Source organism: Podarcis melisellensis, assembly GCF_964234715.1.
Source record: "Podarcis melisellensis genome assembly, chromosome: 10".
NCBI classification, from domain to species: Eukaryota; Metazoa; Chordata; class Lepidosauria; order Squamata; family Lacertidae; genus Podarcis; species Podarcis melisellensis.
Genome location: NC_138542.1, coordinates 18,701,324 through 18,726,670, shown reverse-complemented (window position 1 = coordinate 18,726,670; position 25,347 = coordinate 18,701,324). Strand labels below are relative to the sequence as shown.

The window sequence follows — 25,347 nt, the reverse complement described above, 5'->3', positions numbered from 1 at the left end:
CTGGATATCTTTCAGCAGTGAAGAAGTTAAAGGTACTGGATTTTCTGCATGCAGCACTTGCCATCTAAGATTGCAGATGTCAGCAGTTATTGGACCATTAGCAGTCAGGTTAAAGAGAAAGAAAGAGGAAAAGAGAGCTATCCACTTGTCTCTCATCCCTCAGCTTATTACACGGCAAACTCCCATGGAAGCAGGGAGGGGGTGAAAGAGAAGGTTGATAGACTGCACTACTGACAGGCAGGGAAACTAAGCTAGATACCTGAGAAAATGAAACTGAGCACAGGGAATTGCAATGCAAGTTAAAGGCTCCTTTACCATAGTTATTTCTGGCATTGTCTGAGTTTTAAAGCGCCGTCTCAATTTTGCCTGCGCCCCCTAAGTACTTCCAGATGGATGTGCTCTTCCTGAGAAGCATTTTAGCCTCAGCGCTTCATCTTTTGCATTCAATCTTGTACCAACAACACTCCCGTTAGCTTTTACTGCACGTCTTTTGTCCGTGTTTTTATTTGATTACAATAAATAAAAGAGCTTTCCGATTAAGGCTGAGTTTTTAGCAAACTGCGGCGCTATGATTGCTCTTTTTGCTACTTCAGCAGTCTCTGATGATATTCTTTTAAATGACTGAAAACCCCAAACCTTAATGTTTTCCGGGGTGGGTGGGAGACTGCTAACTTAAGTGATACAGACAGATTCAATTGTTTAAAAAGAATTAGAACAAATTCCAACAAAGCTTAATGTGCAATGGAATTACCGGGGTGCAATGAATTTTATTCTGTGCCACCATTTTGGGAGGGGGACAGGGGAGTTAGTTATGCCACTGTTCCATCTTCCTTTCAATAAAAAATGAGAAGTATCTCTGTTAACAAAACAAATACAAAATCCATGGGTAAAGTTTCTTACATATGAACCACAACCTGCCTTTAAGAAATGGGGACGGAAAACCTGAAGCATTTGTGGACAATCTTCCTTAGTTATCAAAAAGGCACCTAACTCAGGCACGATATCTGCTTGATATTTCAAAGAAGCGATTTTAAACTGTCTTTTGTTGAGCCTTTGGCTAATTAAACAATCTGGCCATTTAAACTGGGGTGTGTGTGTTGTTTTTGCTTGTTTCCATAGTTTGTATTTTTGTGTTTTTATACTGTAAACCACCCTGTGATCCTCGGATGATGGGCAGCATAGAAATTGAAAGAATGAATGAATGGAGGAATCTCCAATGAACTCAACAGGGCATATGTTCCGAAAAGCCACACACAGAACTGCAATGTACATTTCTAAAATTGGTGTAAAGTAAGTTGTAAGCCAAAAGAGCTATGCTCCTGGATATTTCATTCCCGTTCCAGCATTTTGAGATGTTACTGAACGCACAAGTTATTTTGGAGTTTGGTTGCCAAGTCAGGGTTGGACAGCTGACTAGACTAAATCCCCCAATTTAATGGGGATAAATTTTAGACTGGTGCAGAATGAAGTAGTTCAGAATGTAATCTAATAATTTCTTAAGTTTTACACCAAGATGGCTCCGCAACTTGACTGTCTAGTTCACAAAGAATGGTGCTTTTGCTCTTAGCACTAAATTATGAAATGCACCCATTACCAATACAGAAATTCATAACACAGGTATATCTTCTACATATGCCTAATATGCAAGCATCAAGCACATTTGGTGCTATATTCTGTAATTTTTTGAAAATAGCGGTATTCATAGGAGCAACAATATGCATATACTCTTCTATGTTACCGTTTATGTCTCCCATTGGGGAACCCCCAATTCCTTGCATTGCAATTTACTATTTAAATCAATGACTTTTTTAAAAAGAAAGTTCAACAGGCTTGCTAAAATGGCCTGATCACTAAATTTTGAGGTTTTTTTTAAAGGAACCGAGATTATCCTCCCTATATCATATTCATAGTAAGCCTCTTAAAAACCACACGCACAAGTCCACATAACCACGGCTCAAGTCACAAGGGAGGTGTGAATATTCTGTTGCTAGTTCAACTCTGTTTGAAGTTTCCAGCTCAAGGGCTGTAGTTTCCAGTACAGGTCCTCAGTACTGATCTCTGTGATCTCCTAATTGGTGCTTTGGGCCTTGTTTTACTACTTCTCCTTTTATCAAGAAGGGTGCAAAGCGCTAATTAAGTTTCAGACACTTTAAACGATGTGGTAGAAGAGTTAACTTGAAATCATTTCTCAGTGCCCAATCTATACTATAATACTGGCAGGTAGACCACCACTACCACAGGGCCCTTTCTTTTATTTTCTTTTTTCCTTTTACACATCTTTTGCTGTGCTGGGATAAAAGTCAGCAAGCAAAGCTGCTCATTACAAATGGGGGGGGGGGGACTAAATAGAATGACAGAGGCATGACCGGTAATTAACATAAGTTTCAACTGGGCAGATAACTAGTCTTAAGATGTTTACTTATAAAGGGCATTTAGGGGAAAAAGGGGTGTTCAGCTATTCAATACCCTTTTAAAATGTGGCTCTATTGGGGGGTGTTATTGGGTTATTGTTCTTCTTTTGATTTTATATATTATGATCTTTTCTGTGAATCACCTTAAGAACTCTAGGTATAGGGCGGTATATAAATTCAATAAGTAAGTAAGTAAAGTTTTCTTGGGGTTGACCTACTGAAATCAATAGACCTAACTTAGTCATGGACAGTAATTTCAGTGGGTCTACTTAGAACTTAGTTGAAGACTACCCATGGCTCATACTGGACTTCAGAAAGAGAGGCTAAATAGATAGTCAGGTAGTTAAAGCTGGAAAACAGTTTTAAAGGCAATCCCAGTTGTTCCAGAAAGTGTATATAATGGGTGTCTGCTGTATCTCAACAAGAATGCTGTTCCATGGAACAGGCAGCCCCACTAACCAGTGTTAGAATCTCAAATATATAAGCTGGGAGCCAAATGGCTCCTTAAGACAGAGTTACAGTCGCCAAAACAGAACGTCTAGTTGCCATTTGGGGGGCCAGACGGATCAAAAGTCATGTTTTTCAATACAACTTTTTGGTTCCTGGAATTCATTCCGATTGCACCATTAGAATATCACAGATAGAATGCTACAGGATGTGTTGCTAGTGTGTGAAAACAGTTGAGATCCAAGGATCCCAAGGCATGCAGCTCCAAATGGTGCAGACGTTAAGCAAAATGCGCCTGCTGGCTTTCAGACGCTGTAAATTTACCTGCTATGCATTACTGTGGAGCAGGCTTCTGAGATCTATAGACCTTGAAGGAAAAACAGATCTCAGTGACCTGTTGAGTATGTAAGTAACTACAGCAAGGGTTGGAAACTTGTGCTCCTCCCCAACCACTGGTCATGTTGGCTGGGGCTGATGGAAGCTGGAATCCGACAACATCTGGTTCCCTGTCACCGAGGTGGAAGACAAAGAGTACTATTTTGAAGAGGTGTTTCTTTCTGTTTTGCCATTAGGTGATGCCATAGTGCTGTTCAAGCAAACAGGACTAAATCAGATTCCAGTGACGAAAAGGAACACAAATACAGCTTTAATACACAAAATGCGTGGGTGAATAGCACCCAGGGATTTCGGGCCACAGAGACTACTCATTTGAACACCAGTCAGCACCTTAACCCGGTCAAAAAGGCAGCCGCATGCATTGATCGTGTAAACACACTTAGGTCAACAAGATCAGTAGAAAAACAGTTCACAAGAAGAAATAAACATCTAAGAATGAAAGAAATAAAAGCATTTACCCCTTGATGTACAACGCTGGCACAATCCTCTGCCAACTTCCCAAACATATAAGTATTGATAGTACCGGCCTTAGAACATGGGTTTTCTGACTCTGAAAGACACACAGGAACAGTGACACTAACATTTATCTGAATATACTAAAGGAAAGCCTTGCAGCTCTGATTTCACAGGGATATCGCAAGCGCTGAGAGGCCAGGGACATTAAAATACACTCACGCCTGTGAGCCAAGAAACTAAGGGGGGGAAATCTCTGCGGCTCCCGAAAGGCCAGAGTAAGGACCACAAATGAGCTCTATTCTACCAGGCAATCAATGAAGCACACAGCAGCAGGTTGTAGTTGAAAGTCCAGATAACCTTGCTGGTGAGGACCGACATCAAAAGACAAGATAAGGACTGTGAATTTTTTTAAAAGGGTAGAGGAAGGCCTAGCCTCTGTTGTCTATGCTCTGGTAACTTTTAGGATAGACTGCTGCAATGCATAATATGTAGGGCTGCCTTTGAAGATGGTTTGGAAATTACAGCAGGTGCCGAATTCAGCAGGGAGATGGCAAGCTACCAATTCATTTCCTGGTTTGATTCAAAGTGCTGGTTTTGACCTATAAAGCCTTCCACAACTCAGGACCCCAGTAACTCCAGGACCACCTCTCCTCCTGCAGAGCAACAGCTTATCATTCAAGGCCCATCTTTGTGTGCCCCCTGCAAGGGAGGTATTGACAAAAGAGCAGGCTTCTCAGTCTCGACTCCCCAGTTATGGAATGCTCTCCCAAGTGAAGAGCCACCATTATTGATTTAGGCCCAGGGAAAAGCATTTATTTTATCAGCAGGCCTTTAGTTTTTGATAATCCATTGTCTCCTTCAGTGGGATGGGATGTTTTAGACCTTCCTTTTTCAAAAATATGAATGCTTCAGATTTTGCTCTCTTAGTGTCATGCTAGTTTTACTGTATTTGTTATTCTTTTTCTGTTGTAAAGTGGTTTGAGGTACTTGGTTTAAAAAGTGAACTGTAGGTTAAATAAATAATAATATTATAATTTGCAAAATACTTCGACTTCAGAATTCCAGATGCCTCCTCAAATAAATCATCTCTCCCATTTGTAAAAGCATATGACACTGGGTTGTTGTTTTTTAGATCTTCCACTATATCTGTTATTACCCCCATTATTACAGTCCCACAACTTTTGCCTGTGGAGCACAAGTAGTACAACCAAAAACTATATGTTAAAATACCTTGAAGTATAATCTTGAAGAAAGATGTCCCGTTTCCCACTTTACTTAATGGATAGGAAGCAGCAACTGTTCCCTGAAATGAGAAATTTGGGGAGGAGGGGGTCCTAATTAGCAAGTCGAAAATATTTCCAATAGAAAATATCAATCATATTCATTACTTGACCCAGACCTTTCGGATTATGTGCAATATCTCCACAACAGCAGCATCGCATCAGGTTTTACAGTGGCAGAACAATTAACGAAGTGCTTCATAAAATATACAAACCTATAATTGCTTTCTTCATCTGTATCTAACAACCTAACTGCAATCCTGAGAAGTCAATCGTCAGTCTCCTTTTACAAATGGAGAAGCATGGCGGGACCAACTACTCAATATCTGTCCACTACTTTCTGGACCAAAGAATGTTGGTAGAACAGAGAGTCCTGTGCCACTCAAGAGAATCCTCAATAACTTCCAAATAAATGGCAACATTCATTTTTATGGTTTGCAGCTGACCAACAAAAGCTAGTCTTCCAGCTGAATGGTGGCCACTCCTACTCCAACTATATCCCATATTCATTTGTGCTCTGCATAAAACATGACAAACTTAAACCCTCCTCAGGTGTTTAACCTCCATTCCCAACCCTTGTGCCAGCCCCATGCTCCAATATCCCTGTGGGAAAGTGAAGGGACTTTTTAAGCACGTTTGGTCGAACAAGTCTTGAGCAGAGGTGGGGAATCTGTGGCCCTTCAGAAGTTGCCGAACTACAGTTTCCATCACCCCCAGCCAATAACTGCCAAGGACAATGGGAGGTATAGTTTAGTAACATCTTGAGGGCCACAGGTTCTTCATACCTGGCTTAGGAGCTTCCCCACAGTCAGGGATCCTGTATTACAGTGTTTCCCAAGCATGGGCATCCAGCTGTTGTTGGACTCCCATCATCCCTAGCTAGCAGGTGAGGGATGGTGGGAGTTGTAGTCCAAAAACAGCTGGAGACCCAAGTTTGGGAAACACTGCTGTATTACCAGAGCTCCTGTGTGTTAACAGGCTTTTAACCAGGTCAGCTTAATGTCCTTTGTAGCCCACTCCAGACCATCCTAACACTGTGATGTTAGGATGTGGGTCTAGCGCAGGAGCCCCCAGCCATCTACACACTTTTTGCTGAAGAATTTTCAGCCCAAATGCCCAAGAATTTTCAGCCTGAATGCCCAAAATACTGCTCTTTCTTGCTCTGCATATCCCCCTCTCTCAGCTAAGAATTAATTCCTGTGCATATGAAAAAATATGGCCCATATGAACCTATGCCATGGCAGCCTTTAACTTTTAAGGAGTTTGGTGTTTTAAATTCAGTAAATGTTTATTTATTTACATTAGCAATTCTCATGTAACCAAATAGTTTGTCAAACTGTGTCGTGTTTCAATACTGTTACAGAAAATATCTTTAAAAATCATTGGACTGGATCTAGAGTCATTGTTGTGTGAATGGAAAGGCTCCTTCCATTTGTGGGAGGAACATTTACCCAGCAGTTCCTACTTAATGAAGTCCAAGGGAATTAATTTTTGCTGATTCACTCTGTAGTGACTAGCAAAACCTAGCCATGCTGTTCTGGAGGGTCCCCCCACAATCCAGAGCTGATTTTCGGGGCAGGAGGAGCAGGAATGTGTAAAATATCACCTCCCCTTTCTTCAGCAGAGCATCACATAAGCATAAGAATGCCACCGATTTGGGCTCCAAACCTACCTTCTACATTTGGTCTCTCCTTCCTTGGAAGCTTTTAAGCAGAGGTTGGATGGCCATTTGTCATGGATGCTTTAGTTAAGATTCCTGCATTGCAGGGAGTTGGACCAGATGACCCTTGGGATCCCTTGCAATGGTATGATTCTATAATTCTTTTTTTTAAAGATTTTGTATAACTCTAAGATTCTATGATTTCTCAGGATAGACCAGCCAAGGTCCACACTTTTAAGCTTGTCATGGTGAATTTTCCACTGCTCTCTGCGGATCATGATGCGCCCAACCTTTCATCCCAACCTTGGGGCAGAAGAGTGGGCAAATATGGTCCCTGCAGATCTGTTTCACTTTGTACTTGGGAGCAGTGTTCAAAATTTGCCAGGCGTGTTTCGCACCTGGCTGTCGGTCACTTGTGACCAATAAAGATGTCTGGGTGCCAGGATGGCACCTGATGTCTGCACTATCTTGGAGGTGCATGCCTGGGGATCCTTGGATCTTGACTGTTTTCACATACAGTGGTACCTTGGGTTACATACGCTTCAGGTTACAGACTCTGCTAACCCAGAAATAGTACCTCTGGTTAAGAACTCTGCTTCATGATGAGAACAGAAATCGTGCTCCGGCAGCGTGGCGGCAGCAGCAGGAGGCCCCATTAGCTAAAGTGGTGCTTCAGGTTAAGAACAGTTTCAGGTTAAGAACGGACCTCTGGAACTAATTAAGTACTTAACCCGAGGTACCACTGTACTAGCAACACATCCTGCAGAATTCTATCTGTGATACTTTAGTTGCACAACGAATTTCAGGAACCAAAAAGTTGTACAGAAACGATGACTGTCAATCAGTCTGGCCCCAAAATGGCAAATAGGCATTCTGTTTCAGCAACTGTAACCCTGGTTTAAGGAGCCATTTTACCTAGCTTATATATCTGAGCTTCCAACACTGCTTGGGAGTACTGCAAAAGAGCAAGGCAACTGTGGGGATGCTCCAAGCTACCCAATTCAGAATGTGGGCCAGATCCGGAAATAATTTTCCTCCCCTGGTTTGATACATGGCATATTCTTTGTCTCTCTCAAGAATAGCAGAATTTCTTGAACGCTGCACATGTTATACACAGCTGAAGGAGTCAGGAGTAGTTAACAGACCTGTGTATTAAACTGCCTGAATTACAACTTGCCTTTTTTCCTCTGGCATCTCTGCTTGTACACCAAGGATATATTTGTCTGTTCTGAGCCTATGTATTACACGGCAATCACACGTGAACAACAGTAAATATGCAGTACAACCACTGTGATCATCATAATATATTTGAAAGCTGCTTCCAGGTAGAAAGCAGATGTGCGTCCTCCAGAGCAATCCCTGGCACATTAGCAGATGCCCCAATAAGTGCTTCTGTCAAATTAACAAGAGCTAGTTTCCTTGTTAACCGTGTTCTTTGTGCCAGCCTTTCACAGTCACCTAGTTTGTTTGCTTCTTCAGGCAGCTTTCAGATGCATTAAATTCTCTCCTCACCATGAGGCAAGTTTCCTCGGAGGAAATTATCTATCACAATCAAATGGAGTACTGAACATATATTTTGCGCCAGCACAACAAGAAATAGCCTCTCTTTGAACACAAACCAACTGTGGCAGTGATCTTTAACAACTTTAAACGGCATTCTACCCCCCACCTCCACCTCGGTGCCCCATATCTATTTTAGAAATCAGCCATAGATTATATTCCTGTACCAATGCATTCCACAGGACTGGGCTGATGACACTAAACGCTTGGTTTCTTGTTGTTGTCAGATGTGCCTTGACAACTTGGGGGATAAACAACAACCCTTCTGCAGATTATCTTAGTAAAGAAGCTAAGATATAAGGGTTTAGGTGATCCATAAGGTATCCTGGACTTAAGTTGTACAGGGCCTTGTAAATTAACACAAAGACTTTGAATCTGGCTCAGTAGTAGATGGGCAGCCAGTGCAGATGTTTTAATAAGGGTGTCACATGTCATCAGCAGTGTTAGAAATTCAGATATATATAAGCTAGATGCCAAATGGATTCTTAAACCAACGTTACAATTGCCAAAACGAAATGTCTAGTTACTATTTTGGGGTAAGACAGCTCAAAGGCCTGATTTTTCAAATGATGGACCAACTGTGATTAATTCTCAGTTAAACATCTGGCTAGTTCAGATGATAACCTTTAGCTAAGTTAAGAATTTAAAGAACTTAAAGGACTTAAAGAAGAAAAGTCACTTGATCCAGGTCCTGTTCAGACCTCTTTTTCCTAATGGTGACTACTCCTGCTCAAGCTGCACAGAAAAAGCAGTTTGGTTCCTGAAATTCATTCCGAAAGTGCAGATAAAATAAATCTGATAGAATTCTACGGGGCGGGGTATGAGTGTGTGAAAAGACAAGATCCAATGATTCCCAGGCATGCACCTCCAGACGATAGAGATGTCAGGCACCATCCTGGTGCCCAGGCAGCTTCAGTTGGTCGTAGGTGGTCAAAAACCAGGTACAAAATGCACCTGGCTAATTGTGAACACTGGTTGTTTAAATGCCCCCCTCAGCAAGTGACTAACGTTTCTTGACCAGAGGGCCATGTTCACTCTTGAACCCCCAGCAGGAGGATGAGACGTGCATGCTGGCAGGTGTGGCCACAGTTAAAAAAGAAAAAGGAGGATGCAGCCCTTTTTGCAACGTGTGGCTTTCAATTCAAGCATAAGACACACTGTATACCCTACAACCATTCTCCATGCCTCACTGAAAGAAGGTGGAAGTGGCAGCTGAAACACTGATATGTTGCCAAGGTCATTGTCAAAAAGCTCTCTTCCCAAACTGCAGCTTATTAATCGAAAACTGATATTGAGCCTTGGACCTTACACCCTTCATACCTCTCTGAAGCACTACATCCAAGGAATGTCTCCAATGAATGAAGATAACTACTGTGAACTTCGTGCGCTAGAGATAAAAAGGTATTCCTGGAGAAGAGTGTGAATTAAAAATACCTGACATCACAAAAATTCATGAGTCTTTTTAACCTCCATTTTACCCTACATAAAGAGTAAAAGGTTGTATTGATTTTTTCTTTTGTAATTCTCAGCTTGCTGTGACGCGAAAATACAATATTTGGCTTTATGCTGTACATGGAGATAAAAGTAGCAAAGAAACAGTAATGATGACTGAATTGCATGCTCTCGCTGAAAAGCTTTTTTCCACAGCAAACAAAATTCAAGTTTAACAGTACTATTCTCAGCTTACATCCCCAAGTGCCAGTAATGATAAAAGGCTTTATAATTAAATTCATCATCATCATCAAATTAAAGCAAACATGTTGAAGAAGACTGGTCTCATGTGTTCTACTCTGTAAAGTTTATACAAGAGGCCTAATGTACCACCAGCACTAAGCACTTGAATTTAGAACACATTTGAAGCCACAGATGGAGCAACACAACGCGTATTCCTTGTTCTGAAACAGCTACTAGACAGCTGAAAATTATTGCTGCAAACTGTGCTGATTTTATGTTGAGGAAATAAAAAAGAAAAGTTACATTGTGGTGCAGTTCCTCCAGTTTTTTGAAAAATGTCCATAAATCTGGAAGACTCCATTGATTCTTTTATAAGAAAAAAGAAGTCCATTAAGTCACCAGACTGGAAATTTTTTTATCACAACACTTTTTTAAGTTTATGCCTTAAATGAAAAGCTCCCAAGCCATCTATATTTTTCTTCCAAGTTTACTAATGGTTCCAGTAATAAAAAAAGCAATGCTAAAAAGAGAGCATGCTATGACTATATAGATAAGACAAAGCACAGGATATTTTTAATTTTAGCAACACTCAGTTAAGACTTACTTTCAAGTAAGCTTGTTCAGGATCTGACTATAAGAGTAGGGCTACCATGTCTCCAAAAAGGAAGTGAGAATAGACAGGAGCAGTATACAAATTTAATAAATAAAATAAATATTCACAAGTACAGTGGTACATACCTCGGTTGTCAAATGTAATCTGTTCCGGAAGACTGCTGGACTTTTGAAATGTTGGGCAACCGAGGATCAAAGGGCGGTTGGCCAAGTCAATGGAAAAAATATAAAAACACACAGCGGAAGCCATTCGACTTCCGAGACGTGTTCAAAAATGGAAGCAATTACTTCCGGGTTTTCGGAATTCGGGTACCGAATCGTTCGACTTCCGAGATGCTCGAAAACCGAGGTATCACTGTAACTTGTTACAATTTTTAACTGATTGAGAAGTGCACTTAAAATTACAAGCTTCTGCTTAAAACGTCTACAAATCAGGAGTGGTTCACATGTATATGGGATCCTTCACATCCTACAGGGCAGGAAAGATCAGTGGAGCAACTCTCAGGAGTGTTCAACTAATGGAACCCAAGTTAACTTAAATCTATAAGAAGCTGATGGCTACAGAAAGAAGGCAGGCAAAACTATTGCATAAAAGAAAATTTGAAGCAACTGTTGCTGAGAATGTCACTAGATCTTGCTCAGCACTAACCTAGTGATAAACAACTTTGAGGGTTGTTGTTGTTGTTTTTACCAATAAAGTGGTGTGCAAGTTTTATGAAACAATAAAATATTAAATAAATAACCTAAGAACAACACTGCTGGATCAGATGGAAGGCCTATCTAGTCTAGCATCCTGCTCTCACAGTGATGAAACAGAGGTCTACAGGAAGCCCACAAGCAAAAACTGAGGACAACATCAGTCTCTCCTAGAAATATGCAGCAACATAAAGCCTATTAAAGCTATTTCCATGGCCATACACTCAACCGTCCTTTAAAAATAGCAAGAAAAGGCCATGGCAGTGCTACACAACTTGTGACCCATGAAAATGATCCCAGGCCCCAGTCATGTACTGCAGAAGGCAGGGGGTATTGTTTTGCTATTTTTGTTGACTATTTACATGTGCTTTTACCTTGTATTTTATCCTGTGAACAACCCTGAAATCTTATGCTGAAGGGCAGTATATAAATCAAATTAATAACCAGTGCTTTTTTCTGAGGGTAACTGAACATTATTTAAAGAGATATTATAGTATGAAGAATGTGCGAGCAGGATTTGAACTATGAGCAACAGAAAAAAACTGGTTATTATTGTGTTATGGTTATGATATAAAAGAGGAAAATGGGGTGCAGCAAAGGGGGGGAGAAAAACATGGAAAATGGGATGTGAAGTCTGTATTATACAGATAGATAGACAGACAGACAGACAGACAGACAGATGTATTGGAATTCTATGTGGAATCTGTAGGAATTTAATAAAATATATTTGGAATTTTTTAAAAAGTTTACCTGAAGTCGAGATACACATGCGCACACACACATATAACACACACACACACGTATGCGCGCACACATGCACACAAAGACACAATTATTTGAATTCTGTGTGGAACATGTAGAAATTTAATAAAATATATTTAGGAATTTTTAAAAAAGTTTACCTGAAGTCGTTATGTTGAGAGAAAGAGAGACAGAGAGATACATAAATATACATACATATGCATATGCATATATATATATATATATACACACACACACACACACACACATACATACACATTGACACATAATTATTGGAATTCTATGTGGAACCTGTAGAAATTTAATAAAATATATTTGGATTTATTTTTTTTAAAAAAAGTTTACCTGAAGTCATTATGTCGAGACAGAGAGATACATAAATAAATATACATACATATACATATGCATATATATATATATATATATATATATACACACACACACACACACATAGACACATAATTATTGGAACTCTATGTGGAACCTGTAGAAATTTAATAAAACATATTTGGATTTTTTTTTAAAAAAAAAAAGTTTACCTGAAGTCATTATGTCGAGACAGAGAGATACATAAATAAATATACATACATATACATATTCGCATACACACACACACACACACACACATACATATGGACACATAATTATTGGAACTCTATGTGGAATCTGTAGAAATGTAATAAAATATATTTGGAAATAATAATAATAATAATAATAATACTGTAAAGAGTTTACCTGGACATACTTGCTGGCGCAGTCACAGCCCACCTGCAAATGCTCGAAACCAACTTTTTGGAGGCTTCCCCGCAGAGAGTTTTCAAACACCCTGAAGGAGCCCCTGATCTCTTCAAGTGGCATGGCGCTCCCGCTGCAAACCCAGGTTTTGAAGGCCGGTCAGGCCTCACAGGAAGGCAAGGCACGAGCGACCACTTCGTCCGTTAGGCAGCCTTATTTACAGGGCAAACCGGGCCCGGGGGCTGAGGGGCGTCTTAACCGCTTCGTGGGTTACCGGCCGCGCGTGCGCACCGGCTTCGTTCTTCTCTATGGTTCGCGGCGCCCAGACGTTACCAACGGAGCCAGGCGCACGCGCACCGTGCTAAACTGAAGCTCCGCAGCGCCGGGCAACGCGAGCCGCGTTTCTGAGGCTTGGGCGAGGGAAGTAACGGTTGGGAGGGAGGTTTGAGTTCCTCCAGCTCTCTTTTTCTTTTGGACTACAACTCCCATGATCCCTAGCTCGCGGGCCCAGCGGTGAGGGACCATGGGAAATGTAGTTATGTAGCTGGAGACCCAAGTATATGGGAAACAACGGGTTGAAATGCACAAATGAGATTCTTACTGAAATCAGTGGAACTTGCTTCTCCTGAGTAGATATAAATAGGATTGTATTGGGAAATGGGTGCACAAAGACAGGAATATTTATCTACTTATAAATGTATATAGTTTTAATTCCGCCAGTGTTGAGCGGTCCGTGTTGTGCTATTCTAATATTGTTGAATATTATGTTTTATTATGAATTTCTGTATTGGATCAGATTGTTATAAGGCGTATGTTCTTTGCTGTATATTTTATTGTTTCTGAAAACCACCTTGGGTATTGTTATATAGAAAAGCAGTATACAAATTAAAAGTGAAATGAAAACTGTAATTTTAGTTTTTTCTGTGTTTTTAACCGTTCTTGTTTTTAATCTCGATTCAGGTAGGTAGCCGTGTTGGTCTGATGCAGTCAAAATAATAATAACAATAGCACCAGTAGCACCTTAAAGACAAACTAAGTTTGTTCTGGGTATCAAACTTAGTTGGTCTCTAAGGTGCTACTGGACATTTTTTTTATTTGTTTAGAATTTGTAAGCCGCCTGGAAATAATACAAATAAAAATAAATTCTGTTTCAAGATAGAGCAAAGAGTCCACACAAATTTGAGGTTTTCATATTATTATTTATTAAATTTGTTTACTGCCTTTATCTGAAGATCTCAGGCCGGTTCACAGCATAAAAATACAAAATAGGGCTATCAGCCACAACCCCAAAATTTATTTCCTGAATAGTTACAGCCAGTTCACATCTCATCAATGCATGTATGAAATTAGAATGCTCATCATCATTATTTAATCCCAACACACACCACTTAATTGTGTTCAGTCTCACCCATTAAATAGCTCTTTCTTTCCTCATCCATCTGCAGTTAGGAAAGAATTCCTAATCTACTTTGGGGGTTGCTGTTAAGAAGAGTATTTAAACGGTTGCAATTATCGTTCAATCTAATGAAAGGGGTAGAATGAAATCTGATTAACTTGCATCCAAATTCTTAGAATGTTTACTCAGACACAAGTTCTGCTAAACTCAGTTGAAGTTCCTTCTGCATAAGCGTGTTTATGGCTGGGCTGTTGAATAAAATAATTACCCAACTCTGTGTAATTTTGATAATGTATTCGGTTTGTGTAAACATGCATAATTAAGTTGATCTAGTAATAGAATAGAATGTTGGGTTGTTTTTTTGGCTGTTCCAGGATGTTCTCCAGAATTTCAAGTTCATGGTTAGCAATAATGCCCAGATAGTCCTCAATTTCTGAACATTCTTTTGCAAAAAAAAATTACAGCAGCATATTTCTGCGTTGCAGAGGGTTGGATTAGATCAGGCATTCCCAACCTTCAGCCCTCCAGATGTTTTGTTGGACTACAGTTCCCATCATCCCTGACCACTGGTCCTGTTAGCTAGGGATCATGGGAGTTGTAGGCCAAAAACATCTGGAGGGCTGCAGGTTGGAGATGCCTGGATTAGATGATCCTTCCAGTGCTATGATTCTATTATATTTATGAACTGCACACCTAAACACACTAGGTAGGGAGTGAATCCCATTGGACATGGACTTAAAGAAGTATGCAGTGAACATCCTTAAGACTGCGCTATAAACACCTTTACATAATGAAGGCTACAATCCCATACACATACCTTACACTTAAAGCTGGTTTTACGTCTAATCTACTATGCATAGGATTATGCATCCTGGAATTAACCAAATAATATTGTTCAATGTAGTTGCGCATACTGTCGTGTTTAATGTTTGTTACATTTAACTTTCAACAGAATTAATAAAATGGATGTGCTACAAAATCGCAGTCCGGTGCTAAACTATTAAAGGCTTCAATTTAATTCACACTAATCTGGAAGTAAGTCCTATTGAAGTCAATGATGCTTTCTTTTCTGAGTAGGGTTGGATAGGATTACACTGTTTAAGACACTAAGAAAACCTTCATGCTTACAAAAATGTGGCAGAGTAGTGATGTATTATGAAATCTTTAGGAGCTGAACTCTTATTTTTTACCCAGAATTTATGGCTCCAAAGAAACTATTTAATATGTCTAGTCCAGGGGTAGGTAACCTAAGCCCTGTGAGCAGGATCCGGCCCAATCACCTTCTAAATCCGGCTTGCAGATGGTCCAGGAATCAGCGTGTTTTTACATGAGTAGAATTGTCCTTTTACTGTATTTAAAATGCATCTCTGGGTTATTTGTGGGGCCTGCCGGGTGTTTTTACATGAGTAGAATGTGTGCTGTTATTTAAAATGCATCTCTGGGTTATTTGTGGGACATAGGAATTCGTTCCTTCCCCCCCCCCCAAAAAAAAATATAGTCCAGCCCAACACATGGTCTGAGGGACGGTGGACTGGCCCACGGCTGGAAAAGGTTGCTGACCCCTGGTCTAGTCCTCCTTTTCTGCCAGTTAGGAATTAAATCAGTTCAGTTTCACTAAGCACTGAAACTTAGTTTCATGGTCTGTGACTATAAGTGCTGGGAGGTAGAGAACCTAGGGTCAAGTTATTTCTCAACTGTTATTTCATTCACCACAACTGTGGAACATAGGAATGTCAAGGAAAGTCAGTGGAGGAAATGTCCTATTAAGTTTCATTCTGAAATGTAGAGGCCCAGTACCATCGGTGAAAATTTCCCACATGCTTATTAGAAATCTTCTGATTGCAAAAAGCTTGCTTAAAGCCCTCTGTCACAAAAGGTTCTACAAAATGGATTCTTTTTATATTTTGTTTGTTAAAAGAAATCTCTTGTCACTCACAGCTGCAAATACATTCAAAAACCATTAAACCAAAAGCACGGGGGCATTTCAAATGTCCAAATTAATTCAAAAAACTGGGGTGTGTTTTAGTGTGAGCATATGGGTTGGAGTAGTTTGTTCTGCAAAGCAAGGAAGCCTATCTTGACCTAATGGTTCAGAAAACAAATAACAAGTAAATAACAAAATAAATCTAACGTAGGGAGAGGGAAACTAAATGATTTCATCAAAGAATGTGTCAAGAGTACCTGCAATAAATTCATTCGGGCATTATCTGAAGGCACATGAGCTAACCAACTTGCTCTAAGTTAAAGGTAAAGGTACCCCTGCCCGTACGGGCCAGTTTTGACAGACTCTAGGGTTGTGCGCTCATCTCACTTAAGAGGCCGGAAGCCAGCGCTGTCCGAAGACACTTCCGGGTCACGTGGCCAGTGTGACGAAGCTGCTCTGGCGAGCCAGCACCAGCTCAGCACACGGAAACGCCGTTTACCTTCCCGCTATAAAGTGGTACCTATTTATCTACTTGCACTTAAGGGTGCTTTCAAACTGCTAGGTGGGCAGGAGCTGGGACCGAACGACGGGAGCTCACCCCGCGCGGGGATTCGAACCACCGACCATATGACCGGCAAGTCCTAGGCACTGAGGTTTTACCCACAGCGCCACCCGCGTCCCTACCTGCTCTAAGTTAGTAAAAGGTAAAAGGACAGTTAAGGCAACTAGAGGGTGCGGCGCTCAACTTGCTTCAGGCTGAGGGAGCCACCATTTGTCCACAGAAAGTTTTCGGGTCATGTGGCCAGCAGGACTAAACTGCTTCTGGCGTGACAGGACACTGATGGAAACCAGAGCTCACGGAAATGCTGTTTACCTTCCACTGCAGCAGTATCTATTTATCTACTTGCACTGGTGTGCTTTCGAACTGCTAGGTTGGCAGGAGCTGGGACAGAGTAACGGGAGCTCACCCCATTGCGGGGATTTGAACCGCTGACCTTCTGATCAGCAAGACCAAGAGGCTCAGTGGTTTAGACCGCAGCGCCACCTGTGTCCCTTTACCCCTCTTTCTACATGCTGGCTGGGACACAGTGGTTCCTGACTCCCGCCACAAACTACTGTAGATTAACTAAATATTTTGGTTGCAATAGTGTTTACCCTAGTGTCACAGACAGCTTTAGGATCATCTCTCTGCTGTCAATGTGGGGTACATTACTTGTATTTCCCTTGCCTACCCATATAAATTTGGGGAAATCTGGTTGGCCACTAGATAAGCTACTTGCCTGGGTTCTCTCCTGTTATGTACTGAGTTGAATAGGATCCAAAAGGCAGCATTCTGATTGGTCCTAGAACAATAGGATTCAGAATGCAGCAGTCTGATTGGTCCACAAGAGCCACCCAATCCAGCTCCAGATGGAAGTGAATCTGCAACCTGATTGGCCTACAGGTGAATCCCAGAATTAGCCAATCACGTGGGGCCCATTGTGTAAATAATGTACATAAAGCAGACATTCTGGGGGAACTTCCATTCCTCCTCACCACTATAAGGAGCATGAAATCCACACTTGACTCCAAGTATATTTCACTCCTCAGTCTTTGGCCCCCAAACATTTCTATGCTTTTTTGAGTATTTTTGTCAAATAGGTGCCCAAAAGTAACCATACTTTCATGTTTCTTACAGTAGTAGAGCACTAAAGAAAAAATTCCTTTAATCCTGATGTTGATTTGTTCTATGATCTCAATTGACACATATGAAGGTGTATAAATTCACATGCAGGCACCTGGACAATAAAATCTGCTTTTCTGAGATGCATACATATCATTCATTCAACAGCATCACTCAAAGTCCAGTTTTTAGTGGTGTACCATACATAACATAACATGGTTGTAGTAGCTTAATTCTGGGCAAGATTTTGAAAAGTAGGACATATGACAGCCCACTGCCTAAATGTGAGAATGCTAAAGGAACAAACGTCATTTGGCTTCTCTGTAACAAAATCCCGAGAGCCATGGAAATACAGCATGTGGGCACTTGGATGATTAACCATGGCAGTCCCATAGACTGAGATTGTCCCACCCAAAAGGACATCTATTGACTTCTGTGGCATAAAGTAATATAAGGAGAGTCCTGCTCAACTAGTCCAGGGCTTTTTTCCAGCTGGTACTCACTGGAACTCAGTTCTTGCACCTCACAGGTGGGTTCCAGCACCTCTCAGGTGGGCACCATACCCATTCTAAGAGAACAAGAGAGGCGTTCATGGTGAGTTCCAGCATCACTTTTTCTAGAAAAATAGCACTGGCTAGAACAAAAGTCCATCTAGTTAGAATTCTGGTGTCAAATTGATTTCATGCCTTCCCTTCACTATAAAAACCTAGGGCAGGTTACAGCAAGTGAAAAACACAGCAAGTGAAAACACATAGCCATGTCTAAAAGTCAGAGATATTGGCTTAAATCTGTCTGGGTCTGGACTGAGGAGGAATGGTGAACTTCTCCTGAACCTTCCTGAGAACAGGAGGACGGTATAGATTTAGAACAGTGGTTTGCAGAAGGGCATAGTTCAGAGGCTGCAGAGTGGAGAAGCTGGGAAATATTAGAAGAGGAACAGCAGGAAGAAGAAGCACCGGGAAGAGAGAGCTGACAGACTCAGTGTCCTTGGAAAGCATTCCTGACCCCCCTCCCAAGACCAGGCAGGCATTGAGGGTAGTAGAACAGAAAGCTCAGAAGCAGAAAGCTCAAATTAACTGATGCAGGGGTGAAGGGACGATGGAGTGGGGTGGGACTTTCTTTGGAGCAATGCTATTTCCAGAGAGAGACAAAGCCTGGCAAAAGGTAGACATAATCATGCTCTACTCCATATTAGGTTTGGGCCATTGGACTTTAGATTATTGTTCTTTCAACATATATATTTTTCATTTGAATCTGGAATTTGGACTGCTAACCCAAGTAGCAATATCTGGCATTAGCATACGTAAAATTTACATCGCACTACAACTCTTCATGAGTCTTGGCATACTGTTAAATGTTTCCTATTATATTGTATGTCTAAAACAATTGTTTTAAAGAAGCACAAATGGTTAAAAAGGCAGAATTGGCTGGATGTGTTAACTGTTCCCTACTTTTGGAGCAGGCTTTCACTGCTTGGCACTTAGAACGCACTGCTGTTCTGTGTCCTGTAGGCTGGCCAGCTTGAAAAAATTATCTTGGAAAATTGGCCATATTTTTGACACTAATAAATGACTGAGTGTTGGCACGGAGTTACAGAATGCTTCTATGGTAGGTTAAAATTATGTATAGATAGACTCTAGGTTGAGAACCTAAACGATTACAGTCATACCTCTTGTTACATTCAGTTCAGGTTACGTCTTTTCAAGTTGTGTCTCGCAGCGACCCGGAAGTACCAGTAAGGGTTACTTCCGGGTTTTGCCACTCGTGCATGCGCAGGTGCGCAAAATGACGTCACGTGCATGCGCAGAAACAGACGCGGGTTGCATTCCTTTCAGGTTGCGAACGGGGCTCCGGAACGGATCCTGTTCGCAGCCAGAGGTACCACTGTACAAGAAATGGAAGCCAGAGTCAACAATTGGGCAAATTAAACTTCTGGGTGCAAAAAGGAACATATTTTTGGTTTGTTTAGATATCTTACATATAGAAGCAGCTTAAGGGTAGCTCTTTCAGATTAATTGATTCTTATATCAATAAGCATATGCAACCCTTGGTCAAGGTGTTTCAGCAAGAACCCTAGAGTTGGAAGGGATCCTGAGGCCCATCTGCATTCTAGTCCAATCCCTGAAATGCAGGAATATGCAGTCGTCCCATTGAATCTGCAAACCTGGCGTTATCAGCACAATGCTCTAGCCAACTGAGCTATACAGATAGAAGCGAGCACAACTAATGCACTGACCATATCATGGTATCTTCTCAGTTTGTGAGAGCAATTTTCAGATTATGCTAAATGCATGCATAGCATGTACAAAGCCACTTTAGCCAACTTGCTCACAGCAGCCACCATCCAGCCAAAGTCAGGAATTTTCAAGTCCCATTTAATTTCAGTTGGGGTGGCGGCAAAGTATGTGCTTTAAACTCTTCTGTTGAAATCAATGGGACTTGACAATGCTTAGCTTTGGGTTGATGGTGCCAAATGGGTATGGAATCAGAAGAGGTTCTTTTGAGTTCATTAGATTTGGGATCAAGTCCTTCAGGAGAACTGGAAAACATTAATTTAAAATCTGAAAATGCTTTTTCCATCGTACACTAAGGCAGTGTCTTTGTTTAAAATGAGATATCTCCTTTGCTAAATTAATACACTTGCTAATTATCCTCCAGTTGCCTTTCTGTACTTGCCTAATTAGTTTAGCTGTGTCATCCTATTGTCAAACTCGCAAATGATTCAATTAATCTTATCTTGTCGTCCCAATAGCCCTCTGCTAAAATGAACAATAGTCTAGTTTTTGTTTGTATCTATCTTTGGGTATAATAACTGCTCTGCATTCTGTTGTAATATTCCCTTGCTGAGAAGATATTTCTGTATAGTTCTTTGTACTAAAACTTCAGCTGTCTCAATAGTGACAGTAGTTTTTTTGGTTTTGTCACTGATAAAGCAGCCTGTGTCCTTAAATTGGTTACCGAAACCACTGCATGCATATATATATATATATATATATATATATATATATATATATATATATATATATATATATATGATTGCTTCCCATTGAGCAAATGTCCCTGTGTGATGCATATCCTGGCATTACAATAACGGAACGAAGAAAACAGTTTAGAAGCAATGAATTCTTTATTTTCCTTGCAAACTCAGGAATAAATGTAGCACTCCTATATGTCGGCTAATTAAAATCAAAATGGGATTACAGAATACATTTAATATTTAAAATTCCTCTATAGTACAGTGGTGCATCCATTATAATGACAGGTGCTTATGGCACGAGACATTTAGCAAGAACATGCAGGTAGTAAAGTACAATATCTGAAAGCCCAATAATATAATGAGTAAATTCAATAAAGTGCCACTGTATTCACGTAAAAGTAGTCTTCCACTCTCTCTGTATTTTTTCAAGAAGCCTATTTAAATGTTACACCCCCCCAAAAAATATGGTTGGTTTTTCACCATTTAGTTCTGGAAATTTCAGAGGATTGGTGTATCTACTTTATAACTATAGTTCAATGATTTAAAACATATACAGTGGTACCTTGGGTTCAGTGGCGTAGCGTGGGGGGTGCAGGGGGGGCAGCCGCACCGGGCGCAACATCTGGGGGTTAGGGTTAGGGGGCGCAAATCCACGGGTTAGGGGGCAAAAATTACTTGCCTTGCCCTGGGTGCTGACAACCCACGCTACGCCACTGCTTGGGTTAAGAACTTAATTCGTTCCGGAGGTCCGTTCTTAACCTGAGGTACCACTTTAGCTAATGGGGCCTCCTGCTGCCGCTGCGCCACTGGAGCACGATTTCTGTTCTCATCCTGCAGCAAAGTTCTTAATCCGAGGTACTATTCCTACGTTAGGGGAGTCTGTAACCTGAAGCATATGTAACACGAGGTACCACTGTATAGCCATGAATATCAGTTGTGTAGGGTTTTTCATGTGCATGTGGTTAGCAGTTGTCATGGATGGAAGCAATCCTTGTTACTCAACATGCTTCAATCAAATCAGTAGCAGAATGATGAACCTGTCAGGTGATCCTAGCTAACTGGCTTTCTTTTTATTTCAGTGGCATGAAATCAGAGACGGTAGAAGACAATGAGAAATTTGTTCTGGGGTGGCCTGATGTTCAACATAAAGGTAAAGGTAAAGGGACCCCTGACCATTAGGTCCAGTCATGGCCGACTCTGGGGTTGTGGCGCTCATCTCGCTTTATTGGCCGAGGGAGCTGGTGTACAGCTTCCGGGTCATGTGGCCAGCATGACTAAGCTGCTTCTGGTGAACCAGAGCAGTGCACGGAAATGCCGCATACCTTCCCGCCGGAGCAGTACCTATTTATCTACTTGCACTTTGAGGTTCTTTCGAACTGCTAGGTTGGCAGGAGCAGGGACCAAGCAACGGGAGCTCACCCCTTCGTGGGGATTTGAACCGCGACCTTCTGGTTTAACCCACAGTGCCACCCGTGTCCCTCAGGTATGTTCAACATACCTGAGGCCAATTTTGAGTTTTCAGTAGACAATGTCTACCCTGCTGTTGTAGGTTTTTTACCTGGTTTGGTAGCTGCAGAATGTCATTCCATCTTAGTGAATCGTCCGAGGTACCTTCAAAAAATTCAGCTACTGAATAAAAAGGTTGTTATTTGCATATATTGCCTATTCGGAAAGAAAGTGCAATTTTGGACTTGAGGTGTCAAAAGCAGATAACGGAGGTTTTGAAAGTATTTTTTAATTTGCTGCATGCTGACTCCATATGGAACTCAAAAAGTTGATTTTATCTTAAGGTGGAAGGTGGCTACATTAAATCAGTGTTTACCTCTCACTACTATCTATGTGCATAGCAGCATAGCAGTCATTCTGACTGTTTACACTCCCGAAATAATTTTACTCTGAACCTCTTATAATCTAAAATTTAAGTGCATTATACAGTTTAGAAGTTTAACGGGCATCAAATCCAAGACAGCACTGAACAAGATACTTTCTAGTCACAATTACTAATACTTTCAAGACATTTAGATGATTGACTGGACATGCAGTTTTGCTGGGGGAGGTGTGGGCTGTGCTTTTTATCAGGGTGCAACTCAAGGGTACACAATACCGGCACCTATTTTGTTGTTGCGTGCTGAGGTCCCCAAGACACCCCAACCCAATAACTCACATATCACACATTATTTTTGTTTAAGGTTTTTGGCATAATTTTGGCCACAACTTTATTATCATACAAATTGTGAGTGGTTGCTTAGGCATTGGTTATGACTAGCTGTCCCCCCCGCCTTGGGGGACAGCACTGACTCCATAGTCAGTGCGGAGGAACAAGATCAGGGTCAACTGGAGCTGCAATACAGACCCTCAGCTAATCCCCGCATGCTCCTTGGAACTTACGCGGCCCGCACCCTGCCCTCAGGGTTTGGGCGAAGGGGATGGAAAGCTCCAGAATTCCTTTAACCGAATACCCGTGCAGCAGCAGCATTGGAGGGGCAGGCACAGCCAATCCATACCCCTCCACCAACCAATTTAACCAATGCCTAACCGCCAACCTTACAAGTTGTGACGATTTGCTACGCAGTAGGCAAAACCCAATTGGCACACACTAATCAGCCAAAAGGAAAAATTCCTACCAGGCCCCTGCACCAAGGCAGACGACCCCATGACAGGCATAGCAAGGTCAGAGCAAAGCCCAATCAAGGGAGGGCGGGCGGGTGATCCGGTGTCCACAGCGAAAGAGAAAGGAACAAGCTGTGGACCTTGCTTAAATAACCTCTGATCCCACCCCTAAAATTGGCAACATCAATTTTACCCCAGTAACTCCATCCACCAATCTGATCCAAGCCCTTGAATCTAACTTGCCTGACAACCATGAGGGTGTCTTGTTTGGTCCCATCCGCAACCCGTGCTCTCCTTTAATGAGAACACGCTTTGTTAAACAGTGTGGCGCTTACTGTAACAACTTCATACTGAGTACTGACAACCAAAGCTTTATGCAGGATTCCAAAATAATAAAAATTATAATGCTACGTGAGCAGATTTGTGGGATAATTAGGCATAAAGCAGTACTGGGGTGATCTTATGGGTTGTTGTTGTTGTTGCTTAGTCATTTAGTCGTGTCCAATTCTTCGTGACCCCATGGACCAGAGCACGCCAGGCACTCCTGTCTTCCACTGCCTCCTGCAGTTTGGTCAAACTCATGCGCTGACTATGAGGGCCACTCCATTTCTTTTACGGGATTCTTGCCCACATATCTTATGGGTTAGCATTCATGTATTTAGGAAGTCGGTGGCATTTCCCACACCCAGTGATATTCTCTTCTGGAAAAATAGGTTGTCAACGATCCATCAGGGATTATAGACATAGCAAAGCAAGTTGGCATATAAACTTGTTTAACATGCAATGTTGCCCAGAGATGGAACATTAATGCAGTATGGGCTTCATAGCTAACTAACAGACTCTGTGCTATCCACTCTGAGTTATTATTATTATTATTATTAGTAGTAGTAGTAGTAGTAGTAGTAGTATTTACTTATGAAGTCTATAATGTAAATGTTAGTAGCCCTAACAGCCTTCACTAATGATTTTCTATTTGTGCTATTTCTAAGGCTCATTTCTAAGGGCCTTCTCGGTAGTGGCACCCACCCTGTGGAACGTCCTCCCATCAGATGTCAAAGAAATAAACAACTATCGGACTTTTAGAAGACATCTGAAGGCAGCCTTGTTTAGGGACGTTTTTAATATTTGATGAATTATTGTATTTTAATTTTCTGCTGGAAGCTGCGCAGAGTGGCTGGGGAAACCCAGCCAGATGGGTGGGGTATAAATAAATCATCATCATCATCATCATATACATGTTGGAACTGTGGAATGGAAAGCCAGCTGGCTTGGCCACAGCCGGAGCGTCTACCTTCTCAGCCTTGCCGTTCCAGAGATCCATCAGTCATCCTCCTCCGACATACACCCGCGACTCGCACTGCTGTGCATCCATGAGCACACATTACTCAGCAGAATAAACACACAACAGATCCGGCTCAAGGCATGGATACTAGACTACGTTTATTGTACATAAATCAGGACAAAGAAAACATGACTTCGCTCCTTGTGATTCTTCTCGGAGAGAGAGAAAAACAAAAGCAATTCAGAGCAGATGTTCTGCTCACAGGACTCCAGCAATCTGTGCTGGAATGTAAACAGACATGTGACATGTAACAATCCCACATATCTGCCGTAAGGGTGGAATGGAATTCCCAACAATACAATGTGCCAACCCAAGTGCATAAAAGCAATGTGGATCTTAGACTGTTGCTTCACTGGTTTGCTGATGTTGTTTAGGGGCTGGTAGTAACATCGTATTTTAAATGGAAACTACAGTGGTACCTTGGGTTAAATAATTCATTCTGGAGGTCTGTTCTTAACCTGAAGCACCACTTTAGCTAATGAGGCCTCCTGCTGCTGCCGCGCCGCTGCAGCACGACTTCTGTTCTCATCCTGAAGCAAAGTTCTTAACCTGAAGCACCATTTCTGGGTTAGCGGAGTCTGTAACCTGAAGCGTATGTAACCTGAGGTACCACGGTATGTAAGTAAGGCTGAGGTCCCATGCACACTTAGTTAGGAGTGAATCCCACTGAATTCAATGAACTTCCGAATAGCCATCCACTGTCAAAGTTTTTAGCAGGTTCACTACACAGATTAAGCACCTCACCC

At 41.5% G+C, this 25,347-nt stretch overlaps 1 protein-coding gene across 1 annotated transcript in view; it reads right to left on the bottom strand.

Moving 5' to 3' along the window:
* POT1 (protection of telomeres 1) overlaps nt 1-12,989 on the bottom strand; it is a 64,643-nt gene extending 51,654 nt beyond the window's left edge. Inside the window, exons 1-3 of the mRNA XM_081928845.1 lie at nt 12,690-12,989; nt 4,941-5,013; nt 3,713-3,804 (exon numbers count right to left, since the gene is read on the bottom strand). Of these exons, the coding sequence (XP_081784971.1) occupies nt 3,713-3,804; nt 4,941-5,013; nt 12,690-12,812 (288 nt within the window). The 5' untranslated portion in view covers nt 12,813-12,989. The remainder of the gene's footprint in view (nt 1-3,712; nt 3,805-4,940; nt 5,014-12,689) is intronic.
* Nucleotides 12,990-25,347: the final 12,358 nt, after the last annotated feature.